We start from the raw sequence: 23308 nt of genomic DNA, 5'->3' as shown, positions 1-23308 counted from the left end.
TTTCTAAATGTACATCTTGACTGCTTCAACAGAATGAATATACATTAAGAAATTCCTGTGTGTTTATTTTCTCTTGTTGACTTTAGGACTGTTTCTGACTGAGGACTGAACACATGATAAATTGGTAATTTACATTTGTAAACAGCTACCTAATCAGACTTTAAAATGTTACTGACTGAATAAAACAGGTACCTCTATTTTAGACAATGGCAAACCGCAATAACATTGGATTGTGTTACTATAGATGGATAGATGGATGGATGGATGGATAGATAGATAGATGTTGGAGGTATGGGTGGACCTGGTCACATACACATACATAGGCCACACATACACTACATATATAAATATCTCACTGAAAGAGGGAGAAAAATGGCTTTATGGCTTTGGCCTTAAAATATACATGAGCCACTCTGAGATTCACCAGAGTAAATGTGTTTCTCATCCACTTCTTGGCTCTCTTGTATGTATATGTGGGGGGTGGCTCTCCTGTATCCCAGCAACAGTGCACCAGGGCTGGTCTGGGGAACCTGAAGGGACCTTGTGGTAAGACCTCAAGGATGACTGTGAATATATGCATGTTTGGCCAGGTTATTCCTCAGATATGTATGTATTTCCCTAGGATGTTTGTGGACGGCCATTATATGTGAAAGAGTTTGTGTATGAATGTGTATGAGTGACATGCTTAGACTTTGACTTTCGGTTTTAATGTCACAATTTGATTCAATTTTTTTTTATTTAAACATTTGTAGCTCTGCTGGTTTATGCTATTCTTGGACTGTTGAGTGTTGATTTCTTAAGATCAACAAATCATTGGTTTTGTGCTCTGACAACTGGCCTTCTTGTTTTCATATTCTTTCTCAACAAAGAATACAAACAAGCACTTAATACAGAACACTAAATTAGCACAGTAATAATACAAGTAACCCAAAAATGTATGTGTACAGTAACTACGGTTACACTAGCACTAGGAAACAGCAACAACAATTTGTTACCTTTAGAAAGTGAGGAATATCTGATTAAAATAAAGCATGTTTTTATACTCATTATAAGAACTGTTCTCATTAGTAGGTATTCGTATCGGTACTCAGTGTTGGCAAGTACCCAAATATAAGTACTTTTACTTAAAAAAGTGGTATCCAATACCCTTATGTTTTTTGGAAAGAAAAAGAGTAGCGAAAATCATCAATTCTGACTTTGATTTTGATTGTTGAAATTCAGCTCATTTGAACAATTTTTGATTTAATATTGAAATTGTGACACCCCTAGTCAGAATCATTTCCATGTACAATGGGCTGGTTAATAAAAATACCCTTCAGATCAGAGTAAAAGTCAAAGATGGGTTTTTAAGTGTCAAATTGAAATTGCCAGTATCATCTGCAGTTCTCTTTGCTTCCAAGAGTTCAAATACTTATTGCCTGGCAACTCAAACACTTGACCTTCCTCTTTGTCCTCTCCAATAAATGGGGGGGATGGTGGGGAAAGCAAGTGAATGTATGTGTCACTGCCCATTCTGCAAACTTTAACCAGCTGACTTTTGTACCCCATCCCGTTTCATGCAACAACATTAAGTTACATTAAGTGACGAAGAGAATGACAGTGTCAAGCCATTTAATTTCAAAATTGCTTATATGTGAATGTATGTTGGGGTAGTGGTGTTGGAGTTCATGGTGCATATCTTAATGTTACAGGCTAATGCCTCCCAGATTCACCAGGTGCAATATAGTGAGAGAGTAAGATATGTGCTTAGCACATTTATTCAGTGTTATTAACTGGCCATATAAAGGAAAATATATTGATTTAGATGATTTCTAACATTCAAGCATTATAAAATAAAAGTAGCTTATATTTTCATTTTAATAATTCTTACTAGATCAGGTACCTGGAGGAGCCCTTGTGTTCATCATGTTTTTGGACCATTTGATTTGGTTGAAGTTCAGTCTGTTCCACTTGAAACTGCAGTGTGAAAATTGCTGGTAAAAGAGCAACAGAACAACAAGCATTACAACATTGGCAATGGCCAAGATTTCAAATTAATGTTTTGCTTATCTGGAGAAAAGCAGGTGACATTACTGAAAAGAAAAAAGTGATTAGAGAATTCCTTGAATTGCTGTTTGCTGCGTGATTCCATTCTTAAACGAGGAAATGTGGTCTACAATGGACTTGTAAAACAGAAATAATAGCAAATTAAATGAAAGATTACAAATGTATTAATCATAACAAAGCTAGGTTTTTCAAATCCATATTGACTGTTGATTCATTATAGATGTGCAGTGTATGATGCTAGCTGTATTTTTTATCTCTTCCATAAAGGTTATCTGTATTATTGTTTACTCTTCCATTTGTATGCAAGGCACTCGTTGGCCTGTATGTAGCAGTGGAACCCTGCTGTGTATGTATTAGTCGAATGATAGATGTATGTGCATCTGAAGGTCAGATAGTCTTAATTGGTATGCTGCAGCAGTACACACACACACACACACACAGAGAGAGAGAGAGAGACACACACACACAGAGACATGCCTTTACCATCAACATATTGTGAATTTAGTATGACATGCACCTTCATAATACACTCATAAATATGCAATATGTGTTAATAATAATAATATTAAACATTTAGGCCCAGCCCTTGTAGACTCACACACAGAAGCTCTTGCTTACTGAATATGAATGGAAATGTGTGCAAAGCATGGACACTTACAGCATACACGCACATAAGCACTCACACTCTGTCCTGTGGTTGCAGTGGGATTCAGTCTGTGTTGTTTCTCGTTCTCCTCTGTCGAGTCTGATCACCACTGAGTGATTCCATTCTGTTTTTTATAACCATTTAATTCATCCGCAGACTGTCATTCTATCTCTCCAAATTAAACCCTCTGCAGTATTAATGACAACACAAAACCTCTGTTAACAACACTTCAGACAGCCAAACAAAGGTGTTTGTGCTGGTGATGAGGTGGGGTGGGGAGGATTGGGCAACAATGGGTGTTATATTATTAACAAATAAGTCACTGATGACTTCATTGTGGGTTCAGAACTGGAGGTTTATTATTGCCTGAGTTCTTTTAAAAAATTTTAAATGAAATGAAATTATTTGTCCATGATGGTTATGGGCCTTCTCTGAGAGTTAATGGGCATTTTTCTTTGCAGTGCACAGTCAGAAGCTTTCATTACCACTAATGTTGACCACGTTTAGCGACTACATGGGTACATTATGTAGTGCAGTGGGGCTTGGCTAGGAGTTATGTGAGGTTACCAGAATCTTTGTGTCTGAAATTACTACCTGGTTCACTCATTCACTATTCTTTCTCCTATTTCTATACAATTTGACACTCGTAGGACTGCATCATTCAAAATTGAAATATTATTGAAATTGCAACATGGCCAAGTGCAATATCCAAATTGCAGAGGTTGCAAAACAATGTGTGACAGAGTTTTTTTTTTGTTTTTTGTTTTTTCAGGGACAATGTAAATTTTGATGAAAAAAATGAATCAAGTTAAATAAGTGCAGTATGATTTTTTTCACATATTGTGCAGCCTTACTCCATAATAAATATTAATTTTCAAATTCAGGCACTGTAGCCCCCTTTGAAGGGTAGTTACTGTGATCTGAAGTTTTTTTATTTTTATATAGTGTTGTTACAGTTCTTAAAGGTCCAGTGTGTAAAATTTATGGAAATTATTTGGCAGAATATTGCAGAAATTGGATATAATATTTAGAAGCATGTTTTGATGTGTAAAAATTACCTGAAAAATGAATTGTCATGTTACCTTACAAATGAGCTGTTTACATCTATGTAGTTTGTTTCTACTTTAGCCCAAATTGGACAAACCAAACCCTGGCTTCAAGATTTAGCTTTTCATGTTTTCTGTGAGTTTGCAGTTTGCAAGCTCATTGATAGGTGGCTTTAAATCTGACACAGTTGTCTTTTAAACAGTAATTTCTCATTCTGCAGTTTTCTGGTAAAACATTAATATTGTTGTAACATTTCCATTCAACACTGGTTATGTCAATGTCTTCTACATCCCTCCAGAGCAGATAACTAAGTGTAAGTGAAACACTGCTGGGAAATTTAACATGACTAATGGCAGACTGCAGGGAATGCAGAGCACCTCAGAGTGGGAGTGTGAGAGACAGTACCGCTTTGCCTAGTCAGGCCTTGGCATATGAATGTTAAGGCTAGTCTACTCTCAGTTCGATCCAGATACAACATTAACAGAAACTGCAGCTACTTCACTTATTATGCAGGATGAAGTCTTCATGTTTTATTAATGGAAGAGTGTTGACCTTGTATAGGTTTTTAACTTTTTGAATTTCAATAAGCTGTCAGTTCATTGAAACTCAGATGCATCTTTAATGTTTTCAGTACAAATAAATGCAACAACATTATGATCCATTCGTGTTTCACAGTTATCACTTTTTGTGGTTGTGGCGGACTACCGTAGTAAAAGTAAATACATTAGCTTTAACTCACCTGCAATCTGCAGTTTCAAACATAAACTAAATTAGCATATCAGACTGTCACCATAGCAATCACACATGAAAATGTCACCAGAAATTTTTTTTTGCTTTTTTAAAGCTGTAAAAGCTTTAGTTTTTTTTTTAAACAGCCTCAGTCCATAACCAATAAAGTCCTACAATATTTGTTGACAGTTAAAAAAGTTGTTGGCTGACAATAAAAAGCTGCACCGCATACAATGTCCTTGGTGTCATTAGTTATTTTTACCCATTTATTTTGAAAACAATAACATATCAGAGTGATTCATTTATTCATCACAATTAAAGGTCACAGTTTTAGAAGATGAACTTTTAGCTTTTCAAAATGATAAAGCTTCAGCTGGATTCACCACACACTAGAATGTCATAGGGGCAGGCAAAATCATTAGATGATAAAATCATTCAATTACCCTCTAATCCTAAAATGTTTTTTTTTTGTTTCATCTAAATATTGTTCTTTGTTTTTTCCTTGCAGACGGTGCGTCATGGTTTTCCCTATCAGCCCACAGCTTTGGCTTTTGACCCTGTGCAGAAGATCTTGGCCATCGGCTCCAGATCAGGCGGCGTACGGATGTATCCTTTACCCCTCATCTGGTCACCTCCTCCCTTCCTCTTTCTGAGACACACTCGAAAACTATATCTACATAACTACATAGTTATGTCCTAGCAGTAAATACATTAGCTGGCCTTTTCCGCTATTTATTGTTGTACATTATAAAAAACAAAAAAACAATGAAACAGTCTATCACAGTAAACATTAAAATATTTGTCATTGATATTTGTCTAAGTCAGGGGTCAGCAACCTTTACTATAAAAAGAGCATTTTTTGGCCAAGAAAATCTGTCTGGAGCTGCAACTATTAAATGTCTATTTTCCTCTAAGACCTCTATTTTTATGGATTTGGCACCCAAAGCTAGCTTGGGAGACTCAAGACTAGCCATCAGCAAAATTCAACGGAAAAGGCACTGAGCCATAGACACATTTTAGTTGTTGAACTGTTAAAACATTTATTTTATTCTGTGTATAAGCTGCACATATTTACAATTTGGCACTGTAAGAGAATGTAAGAATCACTTTTGGCCTACAACAATGCTAAATAAAAATTAAACAAGTGTATTAATTTCCATATAATTTCTTTCAAAGCCACAGGGAACCACTGGAGAGGGGCAAAGAGTCGCATGCAGCTCCAGAGCTGCAGGTTGCTGACCCCTGGTCTAAGTAATTCATGACATTTACAAGGAGAAATTACAACACTGTTCACAGAAATAGTGAACAATATTGTAATCTACTCCTACATAAACCTGTGGTGCTGCTATAGTGTGTCTCCAGTCAGGGGCCTTCTTTCCTCCCCCTTCCCTCCCCATCCCCTAATTCTCATCCCACTTCCAGCCCTGTCATTTCATGTGGCTCGGCTGTCATGTTGCAGGCTTAGAGCTGTCCATCCAACGACCTATCCCCTGGGTCACCCGGTCACAGCGATGGGAGAGGACATGTGTGCAACCCAGGTAGGAGATTACACCCTCATAAATACCCAGAGTTCCCAGTATGCCTGTAGGGAACCAAGGGCCAAGGCAGCTAACAATTATTGATGCTGCAGCAGCCACACTGCTGGTGCTGCTGGGATAATAGATGGACAGGCAGAGTGAACAGAGGAAAAAAAGAGATTGTGAAAGAGGGAGATGTGACATTGTTTTGATATTTGAAAGAGAGCGAAAGAAATGGAGAATAGGAAGCTGGTTGTTGAGGAGAAGGGAGAAGGTGCACAGTGGTGTTTGATGTCACAGGGAATAGCTGATGAAAAGAGACAAAAATGTGACTTGATTACATGATAAGCTCAGCCAAATGTATATGTTTGATATCCTTTACCTCTCCCTCCCTCTTAATCTACACCTTTTCTCTATATCTCTCTCATGAATGCCTGACTCTGAAGCAAGGCTGAGATTTCATGTGGATGGAAGCCCTTGAGTGACTTAGCATTTGTATTGACATGCTGCACACACCTTCCTCTCCCCCCATGTGGCCTGTCACTGACTCTCTTTCTCTCTCTCTCAATTGCACACTCTCACATATACGCACTTCTCTATTTTGCTTTTTCTCTGCCTCACCCTCCATTGTCTTTTGTCTAGAGGACCCTTTTTCCTCCCTTATTTCTGCTTTTATTTATTCAATTCACCCTTCCTCTGTCCTTCACAGCCTGTCTGAATGTTTCATGTTTTCTTCTCAGGGCTTTGAACGTCCACCTGTCATCCTCTGTCATGGTCTCTCTTTGTTTTTCTCCTCTTTTGCTTTTCTCATGCTTTCTCCTCTCTATGTCCCTTCTTTTGTATCTATAAAAGTTCTGCATACAGGCAGTAGCCATTGCAGAAATTTCTAATGCTCCTTTTCTATTTCATAGGTGCTACATTAGTAAGTCCTGCCTTTTGCTTTTGTTCTATATTTACACTGTCTTAGTGCTGTGCAAACAACCAACTAAGGATATTTCACCATTTCACCAGATTTTCATTTTTTCTCGCTCAGTCTCTGTAGGGCAGCACACCATGTAAAAAAAAAAAAGAAAAAAAAAAAAAAGCTATTTAAAACCATCACCCCATCTCCTTCTCTTCTGTTTGTCTCCTGTGACTGATATTGTAGTTGCTGCTCTCTACTGTAGCAATAAGTCATTATTTGGCATATATATATATATATTGTCCCTGTTAAGATATCAATATCAATATATATTGATCTCTGGCAGCTCAGAGTTAAACATTCAAGTGACACTATTGATCGACTGTGTGGGACTGTGGTTATGTGGGCTCTCTGTGGGAGGTGCTTTTTCAGTGTGTGGTGTGTAGGCATGTTTGTCTCCCTGAGTGCCTAAGTATATGTATGGTATGTGTGCATCAGTATGGGCAGAAGAGTGATCAATATACATAGGTTTCCATGGAGTCTCGTTGCTTTGTCAGAAAACATTTTGTTCCCTTTTAAATATGTATGTGACTGAAAAGTTAGTTATATTTCTCGGATTATGTGTTTGTATGCATAATACCTGGATACCGGCTCCAGTTTAGATACTGCAGTGATGTGATATGTCTCATGAAGATAGAGCATGCACTATCTGAAATGTCTACTTTAGAAGAGCTTCCTTTTGTTCACAATATATTGCTATATTTTTTTTCCATGCCAAAAAAGCCCATATTGTGGTGATGGTAATATTACAACATATTGACAGAGTGATACCATTAGACATGCTGCATTTCAGGCAACTTGGAACTTGAACATTTCTGACCCCCTACCAGAAAAAGTACAGTGAAACATCACCAAAGTTGGAGTTCCTACTTGTAAACGGAAGCGTAAAATAACACTGAAGCATAAAATAAGGCATATTATCATCTTATTCTGCATTGAAATTGGTGTTAGAATAATTTGCCAATGCTAGGTAGCAGGGATGTAATGATACATTCAACTCACAATTCCATACGATTTCTGATACTGGCTTCACAACATGATTTTCTCATGATTTTTTTTAACAGAATGAGCTTGCAGACAAATTATGACTGAAAAATATTCCTGGAATTATTTCTCAGAAAAAAAAACATGTCTGAGGTAGGGTGTGGCTGCAAAATACAAACCATGCTATGAATGTATAGGCCGACATGCAATAAGCAGACCAGAAAGTCAGCTCTCATCACTTTTAGGAAGCAGGTGCTCCAGGAGCGCAAGCGATGGCAGCATGATGGCGAATTTACCAGGAGGAAACAAAGAGAAAAGATTTTCAAAGCAAAGAGCCAGATCTCCTGGTTCCAGGAGTGAAAGCGCGAGAGTACGCAATATAAGGAGATGCCAGGACGTCTCCAAAGCAGCTTCATGTGGAAATAGTTTATTTTATGTGAACGCTTGCAAAAAGTATGGCAATAAATGAACCGGAAATGTCATGCAGATATGTAACTTATTATGTTTTACACTGAAGCACCTTGAAAATGTGTTGTACCTTAAATTATCATCATCATTATTATGCAGCTCCGCTGGCTGAGGAGGCGGGGAGAGAGATGGTACGGTGGAGAGGAGAGGCGAACCGATCCAGCCACCTCAATGGAGCAGTTAGATGGCTGGCCATGCTCCTCCTTTCCTCTCCTCTTCCTCCTCATCCACATCTCCTCCTCCCATCCTCTTTCCTCCATCCTGTTAACACTACTGTGGGTGTAGGAAACAGAATTTGAAAGTGTTTCTGAAGTTTGAAGTGTACAAAATTACGCACGGTATATCCACCCAGCTCTGTCAGAAGCATCCATGCCTTATTCTCTCTGGGTCAGGGTGGTCTTGTGCAGTCAGATATGAAAATAGATTTCGTGGTCTGCCCTTTTAAAATGGCATCGCGATTCCTTCTTCATCTCAACCGATTTCAGTCGTCACACATTTGTATCGATTTTTAACTGTCTCAAAATTCATTGATACATCCCTATTAGTTGTAAAATATGAAATAAAATGTGTTGGTATCTGTACCTTACGCCTCGTTTTTCCTCCTCTGTGTCATTAAAGCAAGGTTCACTTGAGTGTACACTTACCAATGAAACTCATCAAATTGTGAGGGTCAGCCATGTTTTTTGTTTACTTTTGGTGTCATGCACCTGAAACACTTTGAGGTTGGATGTTGAAAATTTCAACTGGGAAATTACAACCTCTGACGCTATGCTGATCAAAAGCAACAAAAAGCGAAAGTAAAACATTACGACATGGTGGAGGAGTTTAGTCCAAACGGGGGAGTGACTTCAGTAGTGTGGAAGAAATTTGGTTACAAAAGTTCAGATGTACAACAAAATATGTGAGAAGGTCAAGAAGATTGTAACAGCAAAAGGGGGCAATACAACGAACACACTTCTTCAACTCAAGCAGAAGCACCTGGCTGAATACGAAGAGAGCTAAAAATCCAGCAGGAAGAGCTCAACAGCTATTTTTCAATATATTTTTTTTAATATAGCCAGTAATATCACAGAATATCTGGACATATTATGCTATTATTTTAGGGCAGTATCACCCTCCTCTAGTCTCCAAGCTTTCCAAGCAGATATCAGAAGTATTATCTTTCACCTTCCTTTCATGATAGAATTAACTGGTCAGATTCATTTGCAATCCAAAGCCTCAAAAGAAAAGTGAGCGGGTGTGGAGTTAACAAGGTTTAGTGTTTTGTTTGAAGTAAGACTTTGGGACATTAGAGGGCTTAAGCTCATTATGATCACATTCAGTATATTATATATTTAAGGAAGACTTGTGCCTTTAATAATATAATCTTATAATTTATACCATGCATACTGAAAAATAAATGGGTTAGTATATGTTTATAAGTAATAACAACCATTGAACCATTTACCTTATCTAGATTTAGAGCTTTAGCAAGTTTTTGATAACATATTTGTTTAATGATTGAAGAGTTAGGGGCAAAGCAGTGTCAATGATTCAGCATATTGTGGAGTTGCAACAAGTCATGGCTATGTGTTTCAGGTGTAGGAAAAAATGGGCAGAAAAATGAGTGAAGGAAAGACACAGGTAGAGAAATACATAGAGTTATAGGAAGGGAGAAAGAGATAAGGGTATCATTAGAACACTGAGGAGGAGGAAGGCAACAGAATTGTATTGTTAAGCATAGAAAGAGTGATGTGATAAAAGAACATAGCAAAAAGTGGTTGAAGATACTAGTGTGGGCAGAAAAGCATCTTCTGAATAATAATGACCTGAATAAAACATCCTTAAATTATGTGAACTAACAACTACACACCCACAAAAACAAATCCACAAAATTTTAACACTTACATTTAGGGCTTCACAGTACTGAATGCCCATTACAGTGGCATTTCTTTAAACTCATTTGTATATTTCTGGAATTCACTGTTATGTTTACAGTTATTTTAGCTGCAGGGTAGATTTTACCAAATAAATCTGCCTACTGGTTTTAACATCTAATGGTGCAGTGTGTTGTTTTCCAAGAACATATGAAACAAATCCCAACAGTCCATATGTCATAGACTTGTATAACTATAAAACCGAGTCTACTGTTGGCTGAGAGCGAGAGAATTTGGTTTGTGTGATAATTGCTGGGGCCATCAGATCTCTTTGGTTTGAAAGAAATATAGACCTAAATGACAATACAGTAGGATTCAACACATAACAGTGCTATCCATGGTTGAAACGGTCCTGTTGCATTTTAGAAATTATGTTTTTGGAATATCGAAATGTAAAGACATCAAGAATTTGAAATTTGGCTTGCAGCATGGCAAAACCAGACAGCATTTAGGGACTATTTCTGTAACGGCAGTGTGTGCAGTTTGTTAATATGAGGCTGGGACTTTTTTCCTTTATGCTGTGGTATTGAAAGAGGTATCAAGTCATTTTTTATTCTAGTATTGTATCAGATTTTTAAATTCTGGTATTGTGACAACTCTAGTGGGAACTATAGATTCTCTCACATGATTCCTGTGTTCTGTCTTCTCCTGTGGCTCCTACCTACCTATAGACTTTCTCCTGGTACAAATTAGTAAGCAACCACGTACTGTAATCCTGTGCAGTAAAATGTAGTAGTATTCTGTGATATCCACATTTCCTGAGTGACAAATCACTTATTTTCAAATTGCTTCCCAGTCCCATTTAAGATTTTTCAGTGGGTGGATCTTAAACCCTCCATAGTGATCAAGAAGCACGGAAGATTCACCAGCATTCAGCAGCACTATTGCTACTAACCATTTTGATAGTGATTTGTTTTGGACAGTATTACTAATGTCTGCAGTGTCTCACATATTTAATAAGAACAGCTGAGGCAATCACAGTGGGACAGGTCCTGCTCTGGTGAATGGTGCATAGTGACGATGTCATCAGGGTTGGCGCAGTGGGTTGGCAGTGAGGCTCTCTGCAGTCGGCTCCTAGGACACTCCTCCTGCTGCTTGGGGCGACATTACCAAAATATGCTGAGATTTGGTTTATTGGGAGCAAATGGAACAGAGGAAAACATGTTAAGTGTGTGTGTGAGTGTGCATCTGTGACTGCCATCTACCTGTGTCAATATTGTGTGTGTGCGTGTGCATATCTGTTTGTTTCTTATTGGTGTTGGTTTGTGTATCTGCACAGTGAAAGTGGATGTAGTTCCAATAAAGGGTTCAGGTAATGGAATTGCCCTGAGTCTGATTGACAGTCACTTCTCATAACAGTCAATCAGATCAGAGAGAGGAAGAGCAAGAATGAATTGAGAGATGGTGAGAGAAATGGAAATGAATGGTGAGATGGAGGAGGAGGATGAGAGGAGGGTTCATATTGATATCAACAGCTTGTTCATAACACACAGGACAGTTAACAGCAATACTATAAATCATTGTGAGATTCCTTTTGAGACATTGCTGAGGCTGGTTGACAGTTTAATATATGGTTTGTTGTTAAAATTATTAGGATTCCAAGCAGTGCTAGAAATTAAGGAATAAAAACAGCACCTGAAACGCAAAGATATATTGTTGGGACAATTGACCCTTCACTAAGCCCCACCACCTAACAACAACTGTTCAGTCATAGATTAACAACCGTAACTAAGGTGCTGCAGGCCTATCAAAACTTGTATTGCTCTACATATTAAAGCAGTGACACTGGGGCTCTGAGAAGAGTGATACTTATGAGTCTCGAGAGTGGCGTCTTGTTTATAGCCTGTCAAAAACGTGAAACACAAGAGCACAAGTGGGGAATAGATTAAATTTGGTCTGCATGTAATCTAACATAAGCATGTCCAGCTAATGCTAGCTTGCTAGCTGCAATAACTTAACCTCCAGGCAAATTTGTTAGATACCGTGGCATTTCAGTTTGAGGATGAGGATGTTGGCTGGTGCAGGATCAAAGCGGGCCAATGACGATGCATCTCACTCCAGCTCTTATCCCGGCTCTTTTCCTTAGGCAATCATGGCATAGCTGGTCTGGCTGGCTGACCATCTTAAGGTCTGCTCCTCTTATTCTAGTTCCTGTGCTTCCTTTTTCCTCGTTAATGAGTGTATTTCTGTCATCTTATCATGTAGATATATGTGTAGTATTTCACTGTCCGACAAATGTGTGTTGAGATGTAAGCTAGCTTAAGCCTCTGTCTTTTTCCACCTGATACATTTTAAAACGTGTCAGATGGGAACATTAAAACAGCTGGAGAAGAACTTCCAGGCTGACTCAAGGAGTTAGCACTAGCCTGCATTAGCCAGCTACACTTATGAAATGAGACTCATCATTGTAGCTGACAAAATCCATGTTAGCCTGCTAGAAATGAGAAGCTACTTTTGTTTACTTGTCTGTTGGATCCAAGACATGTTTCAACAATTATTCTGCCACCACATCACTGTAAGCTGCATAAATGCAGTGTGAGATTGGAAAGCTTGACAGGCGTAGCAACAGTAACTAAGGAAGGTGATACTAAGTGAAGGGTCAATTCTGTAGCAGTAGAGAAACTTCAGAGCAAATTTCTGCACCACTTTGGACATTGTCAATTCATGTGTTCTCTTACATTTTATGTAATGTGTGGTGTAAAATGTCTAAATGACAATTACACTGTTAAAATTCATGTCTTAAGGATAGGTTTAAGGTTACAGGATGAAAATAAGAACTTCTATTTGGTACAGTGGTCATAAATTATAGGACAGTTGAAAGTAGAATTCAGGACAGTTGCGGGAAACCAAGACAAAAGTTAATTTCAAGTCCTGATTCCAATTAGCTTTTGATTAAAAACATAATTAGTTATTTAAGTTGATTTTCCACAGTAAAAAATTCTGTTTATGTGATATGTAACAGCTGAACATGGTTCATTTCATTCAGTATAACATGTCATGGTCAAAAAGTGGGCAGATTGGTTTTGTTTCTGAGCACTTATCTTGACATAAGAGAAGTTATGACACACTCAACTTATTGTGTCTGTCTCAATATGAGCTCAGCTGCCAGTTTATTAGGTAAAGTGGTATAATGACCATAAAGTTGAATCAGCACCTCTCAGTTTCAACAGACACTGAAACATTACAACCTTCATGAGGGTACAATTTATTGCAGGGATGTTGTATTAGACTGCATTAGCTTTAGCTAGTGTATGTGTAGCTAATAAACTGGCTACTAAGTGTAAATAATGCTGAAACATGATACTGTAAGCTGTGTTAAATATATTTGATCCTGATTCCTAATGTCTCTGGTGTGGTATCAACACAGAGTGAATCAATAGGCTTGACTTAAGCTGATATTGCATGTCCTCCTCTATCAACTCAAGGCACTGCCAAGACTTTTGCCCTGCCAGAAATTTGTTGACAGTGCTGAGTAATGGAGATGAGTTAGCCAGCGTTGACAACAGCCCTCTGCTTGTTGCTAGGTAAGAAGGAGACTGCAGCTTTACTTTTGGGGATGAATTCTGTTATCCGCAGCCGCATGTTTATTCAATGACCAGCAGCAAGCAATTAGTGAACCTAATTTGGCCAATGGACCGTGAGCGGGCAATGGGAGGAGGTCAGTCTGTGTAAACACACAGCTACTGTTACAGTCCATTATTAATCACAGTCTTTTACAGTGCGTGTGACAGGACAGCTTTGCAGTGCTAGTTAGACACACAGTGCCATCAGATAGTCATCAATTAAGCATTCGTTGTTATCACACTTTGTCATTAGCTTTGCTGACTGTGTGAGCAGGCCTGCAAACATAACAACTATTTTGCCATCAGTTGTTCAACTTCTACAGAAGGTGGTCAGTGCCATAATCAGATGCTATCCAGATCAAGCGTGGTGGGTGTATTTGCACACACCATGCTGCACACACCATGCTCTGTTTACATAATTTCTGTCACCACTGTTACCACGAACTCCAAACCTAAACTCATTATCACACACCCATTCCCATGGATATGATCACATACACTCATAATCACAATGAAACATGTACAGTTGTGCCTAGTGACTCACTTGGTCTTGATTGTATTACACGTAATAGGATTTGCAGCCCTCTATTTGTAAACTAGAGTAATGGCAATTTTTACAGGCGCCAAAGGTGAGCAAGCAAAAGTGCTGCTCTGGTAGCGGGACAGAAAAGGGATGAAGCAGCAATATTAAGCTGCTCATGACCACACACTGCACCCTATCCTTACTTTACCCTTGTCAAGTGCACGATAATAGAATTAATGGCCCGAGTTTGTAGTTTACCCCTACTTTAGGAAAAATAATAGTATAGCAGTTTATTGTGAATGAGAGTTAAATGTTTTATGAAAGCAGTTAGGACTGTAACTAATGATTATTATCATGCAGTTAATTATTAGTTGATCATTGAGTCTATTGATTTTTTTAGCATGACATTTTTAAAATGACGGACGCTCATTGCGAGCTCCCAAAGACCAATTTGACATCTTCAAATTATTATTTCGAAAATTCCAAAATGATTAAATTTAAAATGATTTGCAACAAAGAACAGGTGCAGATCTTCACCTTTGAATGTAGGAACCACCTAAAGTTTGCATTTTTCAATGATTAATAAAGCAACACATGGATTTTTGATTTCATTACATGTCTTATAATTCAGAAAATAGGAAATTTAAAGGGATAGATTATAATATGAAATAGGACTGTGTGAGGTACTTCGCCATAGTCAGTTTATTACCTACAGCAGATTGCAGTTGGCATGCCTCCAGTTTGGAGAAGCAGCAGGAGTAACAGTGTAGGAAGCTAAGCAATGCACTGCTGTGGACAGGGTCAGCAGCAAAACGTATTTTAGCCAGTTAAAAAAAAGTCCCCCTAAAAGATTAATGACAGTTGAAGTGTGCACTATACTGTAGGTATATACATATAGGTAATGTTGGTGTTTCAAAAGCTTAGTTTGGATTCACTGAATATAGCATGCACATGATTTTTTAGGTGGGCTTTTTTTAGGTGGCTAAAATACGTTTTGCTGCATCTCCAAACTCTGGGTGTGCTGAATGCTGTCTGATGAAAGTGCTACACGGATTATGGATAAGTACTTCATACAATCCCACTTGAAATAATCTGAACATGCTTGCTCAGTTAATGAGCAAACAAACTCTTAGAAACTGGCTCCATGCTGTTTTTCAGCCTTCACGACACCTGTTTAATAATTTAGCCATGTTTTCTGTGATTTTTTTTTTTTCACAATGGCAGATGTTTAACGCTCCCTGTTTGCCTTTGACTGGAAACTTTCATGTATGTTGAGATCGCATGCATCATGCATTTCTCAAGTACAAGAAAGGGGGGCTATTTTGTTGGCTGAATATGATCTGTTTTTCCAACCTGCTCAATTAAACAGATGATGTTCAATTTGTAATGGCACCCAGATACTAAATTCCACCAGATTATGTAAGAATCTTCCTAATTTGGCCACATCATTGTCTTCCATCTTCCATCTTCTGTCCTCTCTTCTACATCCTGTATTTACTACCAGCACCTGTGTATTTTATATGATGCATCTTTAAACCTCTTCTTTTTATATTATTTTACCTCCTATGTCTTTCATAATATGCAGAGTGTAGCTGGAGGTTCACTGTTGTTGTTTCAGTATCATGTTGCCTTAACATGTTTTGCTAGTAGGCTGAATCTGCAAGCTAGCAACTGTGGTGTTTTAGTGATCTCATTTTGTCCTTTTGTCCCTTCCTCTTTTAATTAGACCTCATTCTTCCTTGGGGTTCCATTAACACTGGTGTTTCTGGTTTGGTTGGAAACCACTCATTTCCTTCCTGCATTATAATGATTCCATCTACAGTGCCATTCAGAGGGGGAAGGAGAAACACCCAGTCCCCCATGTTGCTCTGCAGTTTGGGGGTCTCTGTCACGAAGACAGCCTTTATCACACTGTTTTTTTTTTGTGTGTGTGTGTCCGATTGACTTAAATGTCTCGCTATAAAAAAGAGGAAACAAGAAAGACAGACAAGGTGTATTTTTCCTCTGTTCCCTCTGTCTTTCCCCTGTCGGGTTCCATTTTTCTGCGTTCTCTTAACTTTTTTCTTCATTCATTGTTTTCTTCTTGATCTTCATCTTTTTCTTCTCATTTTCTCCTCCCCCACACCCATATCACTTACAGCCTTCTCTCCCTCTTTCTGTCTGATCTTTGTCCCCATTGTCTTTCTGCTTTGCACTGTATGTACAGTACTTTACCGACAGGGCACGAAAACCCCTTTCCTTTATTCTTTCTTTGTGTAATCTCTAACCCTCACCATTTTCTCTTTGTGCCATCTTTATTTCTCTCCTATTAGAATGATAGCCATCTTGTGAGTATATTGATGTGATTTATGCAGTTCACTTCTCTTCAGCTCATCTTGTCTCATCTTGTGTACCCATTACACACGAACACACATGTACACACATTTTTGAAGACAGCTATCTGCTCTGAAGTCTCTGTGGCAAGTGCATGTAGTCTGAATCTATTGCTTTCTTTCTTATAGTCATAAAGATGCTGTATCTGTGTGTGTGTGTGTGTGTGTGTGTGTGTGTGTGTGTGTGTGTGTGCGCGTAGAGAGTGAGACAATTGATGAAATCTTGTTTATGAAAATCTGCCCAGACTGCATAGGAACGTCTGTGGACAGTTGCACCGCACTCACTGCAATCATAACTGCTAAAGCCCTGAACTCTTCGTTGTGAGTCACATAATGATATGGCTTTCTGTAGCATCATACAGCATACATTCTTTTACTGTCAAATTAATCATGGTTCATGTCTGTAATTTGTGATAGTTTTACTCTAATTGCTATAACACATGACAACAGTGTGTGTCCACAATGCGTCCTGCGCCCCTGCCACCACCCTGGTATTTTGGATAAAGTTACCAGCGATATGGACGACAGATGTAATGATGCACTGATCTGGATTAATACTTTATGATATGAGTAAATATCGTATCATCGTCCAGAGAATTGCCATAATATTGTGTATCATGATGAAACTTAATTTGGTGGATTAGTTGACTAAACGATAAAACGTTGCTACCTTCAGTAGTCTGCACCGGAAATACTGGTCATTTAAACTAATTATTGTATGTTTCTCATTAAATATAGTACAAGGACATTTCATATTATGTTGATTTTGGAGGGCCCTCTGGACAAACGTGGTAGTCACAAAATAGAATTGCTAAATATGACACCAAAATAAAATTCTCTAAATAAAAATCTCCTGATTAGGCTTATTTCATCTGATTTCAAGGAGAATCCAACCTGGTGGCAGGCATTAAGAATAACAATACAGAAATAGCCAGTATTCTCACAGAGGGTCTTGTTTGTCTATGTTGGTAGTGTAGAGGCATCAGTCTGAGTTCTTAAAACTTGAATATGACAATATGGCCACCTGCTATATCACCCATCAACAGATATTCAAGTATTTACTTGTATTATTCCAACAGGGATTTGCAATTTACGCTGCAGCATTATCAGGGGGAAAAAAGTGTGTTTCCTCAAGGTTAATGGGTCAGAGATGTAGGATGCTTGTTCTGAGTGTTTAAAATTTGTCAAGTAAAAACTCTGTTCAATTGAAAGGGAAATGAGTTGCCTGGAAAATCCACAAAAGTTTCCGCAATGCCTTGGATGTACCACCAGCACAGTGTAAAATCCAGTGGATCCTCAGGATTTCACAATTATGTGGCAAAGGCGTATTGATGTCAAAATGTTACACAGTTTTCAGGAACCTGTGGGAGGTAGGACAGTGGATCCTTAGTCTTCTATGTGTGAAAATAATTTCAGTAGAGCTTGATTGCATTAATTTCATCTTTAGTCACTGAAGTGTTAAATAGCAGCTGGAGGAGGAGAAGCCCTGTTGTCTTTTGTCCTGATGCAAATTAGGATACTCTGTGTAGAGAAAATTGGACATGAAGCACATAACATATAATACTTAAAAGTCCCAGTGACCAGCCTACTGCTGATCTGTTGCCATTTATTATAACATTTGCAGTCATTTGGGGTATGTTTGCTGTTGGTTTTGCTTTTGGACAAGCCACGTTTGCATTTTGAATTTCAACTTTAAAGCAATTGTCTATGCTGTCACTATTATGATTTCAGTAATTATTTACATCATCATACATCATGTTTTTCATCCTTGTCCTCCTTATCCCCTTGTCTGCTAGTCTTTGGTCTTTGGTCCATCATGCACTCTGCTAGGAATGGTCAGGTAGTTGAGGAATGAAAGGTCAGCTGCCTATTAATAGCAGCACTGAGAATAGTTCAGGAAATGCCACTGGTATACATTGATAGTCCACTCAGTGCTAAATGATACATCGAAAAATGTAGAAAATATGACAGGAAATGTTTTCAATTTATCAATTGATCAGTTCATTCAAAATCTGTTGGCTGCTCAGAGTCAAAATCACATTTTCAATGCCATTTGACATTTTTTGAGAGCTTAGGTTGGTTTCAACAGGTTTGTATGACCATTGTCATTATTTTTGTTTGCTGTCTCAAGTAGCACTTTGGAACAGGTTTGTGGAAATATGTGTTTATATGTAAAAGCTGGTAAGATAACCAAGCAGGAAAAGGGATTTTTCTACAAAAATGCAAATTTGTGTTGTTTTAAGAAAAAGGGTATTACCTCGGCTTGAACAGAGAGGCTGACCTTTGCCTTTATCTGATGTCTAAAGACTTTTTGCCAACCTTTAAAACACAAAGGTCACCGACAGCTTCTATGATTACTGTGCTGTGGGATTAGTGACAGTGAAAAGTCAGAAGATGTGGGTATAGGAGAGTGGCAGATAGGTACAGAAGACTGTTGGAGAATCACTGACCTGCGGTAAAAGATAATATTTTATTTCTTGGTTGAAACAGATAAAAAATAATTTTAACCATATCCATGGCCATCTAACTTTCAGTTGCCCACTCTAGTGACTTGTTTCGGAAAAATTGATCATTTTGCAAGACACTGACTAGCTGCCTCCTTTGATGTTTAGGTATGAGGACTTGCTGTGTAAATAAAATAGTATTTTGTTTCTGAGTAAAGTAACAGTGTTGCTGAGATGTGTTACTCATTGGCCCTCTGGCTCATGATGCTGTGCACACTCACATGTGCCTACACACAAACAAACAAAAACAGTCTACTGATCCTATGGACTGAGCTGTACCCTCCAGCTGAGAGGAACTTGATATGAAAAGGAGAGGAAATGTAAAAAAAAAAAAAAGGCCTGTATTCATACATTTGTGTGCATGCCGGAGTCCATGCATATATTTGAGCCTTCAGTATCCTACCATAAGAGGTGGCTTGACTGGGTAGAAAGCACAAGGTGCCGAGAAGGACAGACTAAAATGAAAGTACCAAAGAAGCTGAAAATTGAAGACATATAGCTCTATTTTCCCGAGGCACGCAGAGCGAAGGCAAGGCGCAACACAAAACTCATTTTCACAGTTACCTTGCTATATGTGGGCATTTGCCTTACAGCTTATTAATGGCAGGTCTGTGATCCATCTGTGGTCTCTAAATGGAATGAGGAACATTGTCAAGCTGAAATTATGCATGGCAGATCCACTGGCTGAATTTGTGTGACCAGCATCAGACTGTTGCAGAATAAACACACATACATCGGTGCCCTTGTCCCCACTGTTCTACACTAAATCAGCAGCTGTGTTTGGGACTGACACATTATAAACAATTATACATTTTCATGAAAAATTCTAGGACAATGTAATGTGTTTGTGCAATGTGTTTTTTCACTAACTCCCTTAAAGGGACAGTTCACCCCAAAGTCAAAAATACAATTTTTCCTCGTTCCTTTGTGCTGTTTATTCATCTAGATTTTTTTGTTGTAAGTTGGTAAGAACTATTTTCTTTCTGGAGAAAAAAACCCCAACAACGTTTAAAAAGGGATCAAAGTAGCAGCTGTGAATGACATCATTGTTACTGCTGGAATCACCTCCACCTATAATATATGATCATATCCTTTCCAGTATCATCACAAGGGCTGGGTTATGCTCGTAAATAACTACTTTATGTGGTGTGTTGTCTGACAACGTCAGAAGACAAAAGCTCTGTTCTAAATGGCTGTTCGACCATCTGACAGGGTCTTCTGTTGAACTATACTGGTACCTTACGTATACCATAGGCCTACAGGTATCAAAAATACCAAAAGTTTACCCATATAACCTCAACTCACAGCTTACTTGCATCATGTCCCATGCATTGATTTACAAAATTGGAGGCTGATAAGAAACGTCAACACATTTCTCTGCTGTTGACTGTATAATTTCTGTTTGTAATTCTAAATAGTTTTAATCCATTTAGAATTACAGTAAACCCTAAGGATGCAAAATTTTAAGATGCCATAGTTTTAATTATTACACAGTGTATTTAGCTTCAAGGTGGATGTATAAATATTCTGGTTTTTAGCCACTATGCTCTCTAATCCTCTTGCAAATGAAGCCAAGGTCTGACTGGATGGTGGTCATGCCGTTATCAGAAACTGCAAAGAAATTCTGCAAATGCAATTAGCTGCGCTGCCAATGCAATGGTACATGTAATCTTTAAGTCTTTAATTAGATCAGATTACATGTCCCTTTGAATTATATGATTTGGCATGTTGGGACTTGATGTTTGCATGTTTACTCCACGTGATGGTGAAGAGGTGTGTGTGTGTGTATGCATACTGAGCATGGTTTTGCCAGTGTCACCATGTGTAGACACATTACATAATGCGAAGCTCACTTCATCAGAGGCAGCGAAAGCATAAGGAGAGAGTGACTGAAAAAATGGAAGGATGTTGGTATTTTGGAGTCTGTGTGACAGATAAGAGACAAAGAGCCTCTCTGCGTTCTTATCTCAGCACCCAGTTATGTCACGTGGAAAACAGTGTGCATTGCAGCACAATGGAAGATAGGACTGTTAGATCTATGCCTGTGTTGCATTACAGTGGAATTGAGAAGTCAAGAAGTAATACAGATGATAATAAGGGATAGCTTTTGAACAATTACTCTCTCTTTTAAGCAGTCTAATAAATTTTAGGAGACTGTCATGCCGGTTTTGGTTTTTGTTTTTTGTTTTGTTTTTGTATGGGCTGCACTTTTGCAAAATGATGGGAGACAAAAGACCAGTTAATAAACATTAGTAATATTTATCAGATAGAATGAATATAAATTATAAGGAGCATAACTAATTTTTCTTTAAAATTCTGTATTGTCAAATACAGTGACTTAAATTATTGGTGTTTTAACTCTTTAATAGCAGATTGTATATTAAACAGGATTACAACCTAATTAATATACAGTCCATTGCTCCAACTCACTATTTGGACTGCAGTACTCATTTTTGCATATGCATTGTTGCATAATGCACCTTTAATAGCTGCGACTGCATTTTAATTGCAAATATTTAGATTATGTTTGAAAAAAATTAAACATAACTGATACCTCCTCTCATGCAATCACTGGAATGATTCATAAACACAAACCATAAACATAAACTGCTCCTACCAGGGGCAGAATTAATAGTATATTTAAGCATTTCTAATGGCCTCCTCCCAGGAACTACAGATGAAGATGAGCTTTTAGTTGTATCTGGTACAGTACAGATATTGTGCATTGTCCCTACTAAATAAATCAGAAATGAACAAGCTCTTTTAGTGTGTGTACTATGTAGACTAATATGCAGCTCCCCAAGCAACAGCCAAGGAGCATTATTGAACATTTATTAACTGGTTAAAAAAAAAAAAAGTATATATGTATATATATATATATATATATATATATATATATATATATATATATATATATATGAATAAAAATCTGGTCTGCAAGCTTTAAGTCGAGTATCACTGCATTAGAATAATCTATGTGTCCATAAATAATCTGCACATTTTATTTTTTGCTTACAGAAAACACAGTTTTGACATTTCAAGGCAAATTTCCATAAGACCTTAAGTGCAAGTATGACTGGCAGCAGTGTTATCAAACTGACATCCTTACACTAATGCACAGGAAACACAAACGCATTGACAAATACAACTCTCATCGTGTGTTGATTTAGTTGTGTATATGAATTGTTTTGGTTGCACTGGTACATTCTGGATGTGAGATTAACTGCTGAGCTGTATTTTGATAGAGAACTGTGTGAAGAGTTCTAAAAAATAAACTAAAAAGAAATGCAAGCAAGCAATTGTAAAAAATGTTAATCGTTAGGGAGAGTCACTGCAATTGCAACATTTTTAAATTTTTACTCTATTACTCAGATTTTTTTTACCTACATATGTAATATCTTCAGGCAAACAACCCACGTGTCTGCTATCATAAACCACTTAAAGTTTTTCAATAAAGAAAAAAAGTTGTGAGGAATAAAAGCAAAAGTTGATGCTGTCTGATGCTACAAGTAAAGCACATGTGAGCCTGAATTTTAATATTATGAGCTATCGTTGTAACACAGCTATGAACAACATTTAAAAACAATTGTCATGCCTAATTAACTATATTTCAGTAAGTCAACAATTTCTACATTGATTTCATAACATGGGTGTAATCAAACAATGTATAAAATATAATGATATTATTAAAACTTACTAGATGTACCAGTTGGCACATTTCCTTGTTGGTAGTACATTGATTACGCCACCTACACAGTTAGCAAATTTGATTGATGGGCGTTGGAAAAATAGTATATAACTCTATCTGATTTCAAATGTAATTGAGTGACATATGACTCATCATAGAGAAGCCTATTGGCCAATACGGCTTATGCTTTTGGCGGAGGCTTTGCATGAGTGCACACTGACCCTTAGGAGCTGTTGGTCATACACATGCTTTGGCATTCCTCACAAACAAGACCTAGCATGTATGGCATATGAAAACTGTGCTAACTGACAGAATAGATACCTGCAGACAGCTGTGTGGATTTT

General features: G+C 37.8%; 1 protein-coding gene across 4 annotated transcripts in view; it reads left to right on the top strand.

The window, feature by feature from the left end:
• stxbp5l (syntaxin binding protein 5L) overlaps positions 1-23308 on the top strand; it is a 189849-nt gene that overhangs the window by 26425 nt on the left and 140116 nt on the right. For all 4 annotated transcript variants that reach the window (XM_084725403.1, XM_084725401.1, XM_084725402.1 and 1 more), the window contains exon 2: positions 4977-5074. In XM_084725403.1, coding sequence (XP_084581529.1) covers positions 4977-5074 — 98 coding nt within the window. The remainder of the gene's footprint in view (positions 1-4976; positions 5075-23308) is intronic.

This window comes from Lutjanus erythropterus, chromosome 8 (assembly GCF_056507025.1).
Source record: "Lutjanus erythropterus isolate fLutEry1 chromosome 8, fLutEry1.hap2, whole genome shotgun sequence".
NCBI lineage: Eukaryota > Metazoa > Chordata > Actinopteri > Lutjaniformes > Lutjanidae > Lutjanus > Lutjanus erythropterus.
Note: the sequence above shows the minus strand (reverse complement) of the source record. Positions and strands in the feature narration are given on the sequence as shown.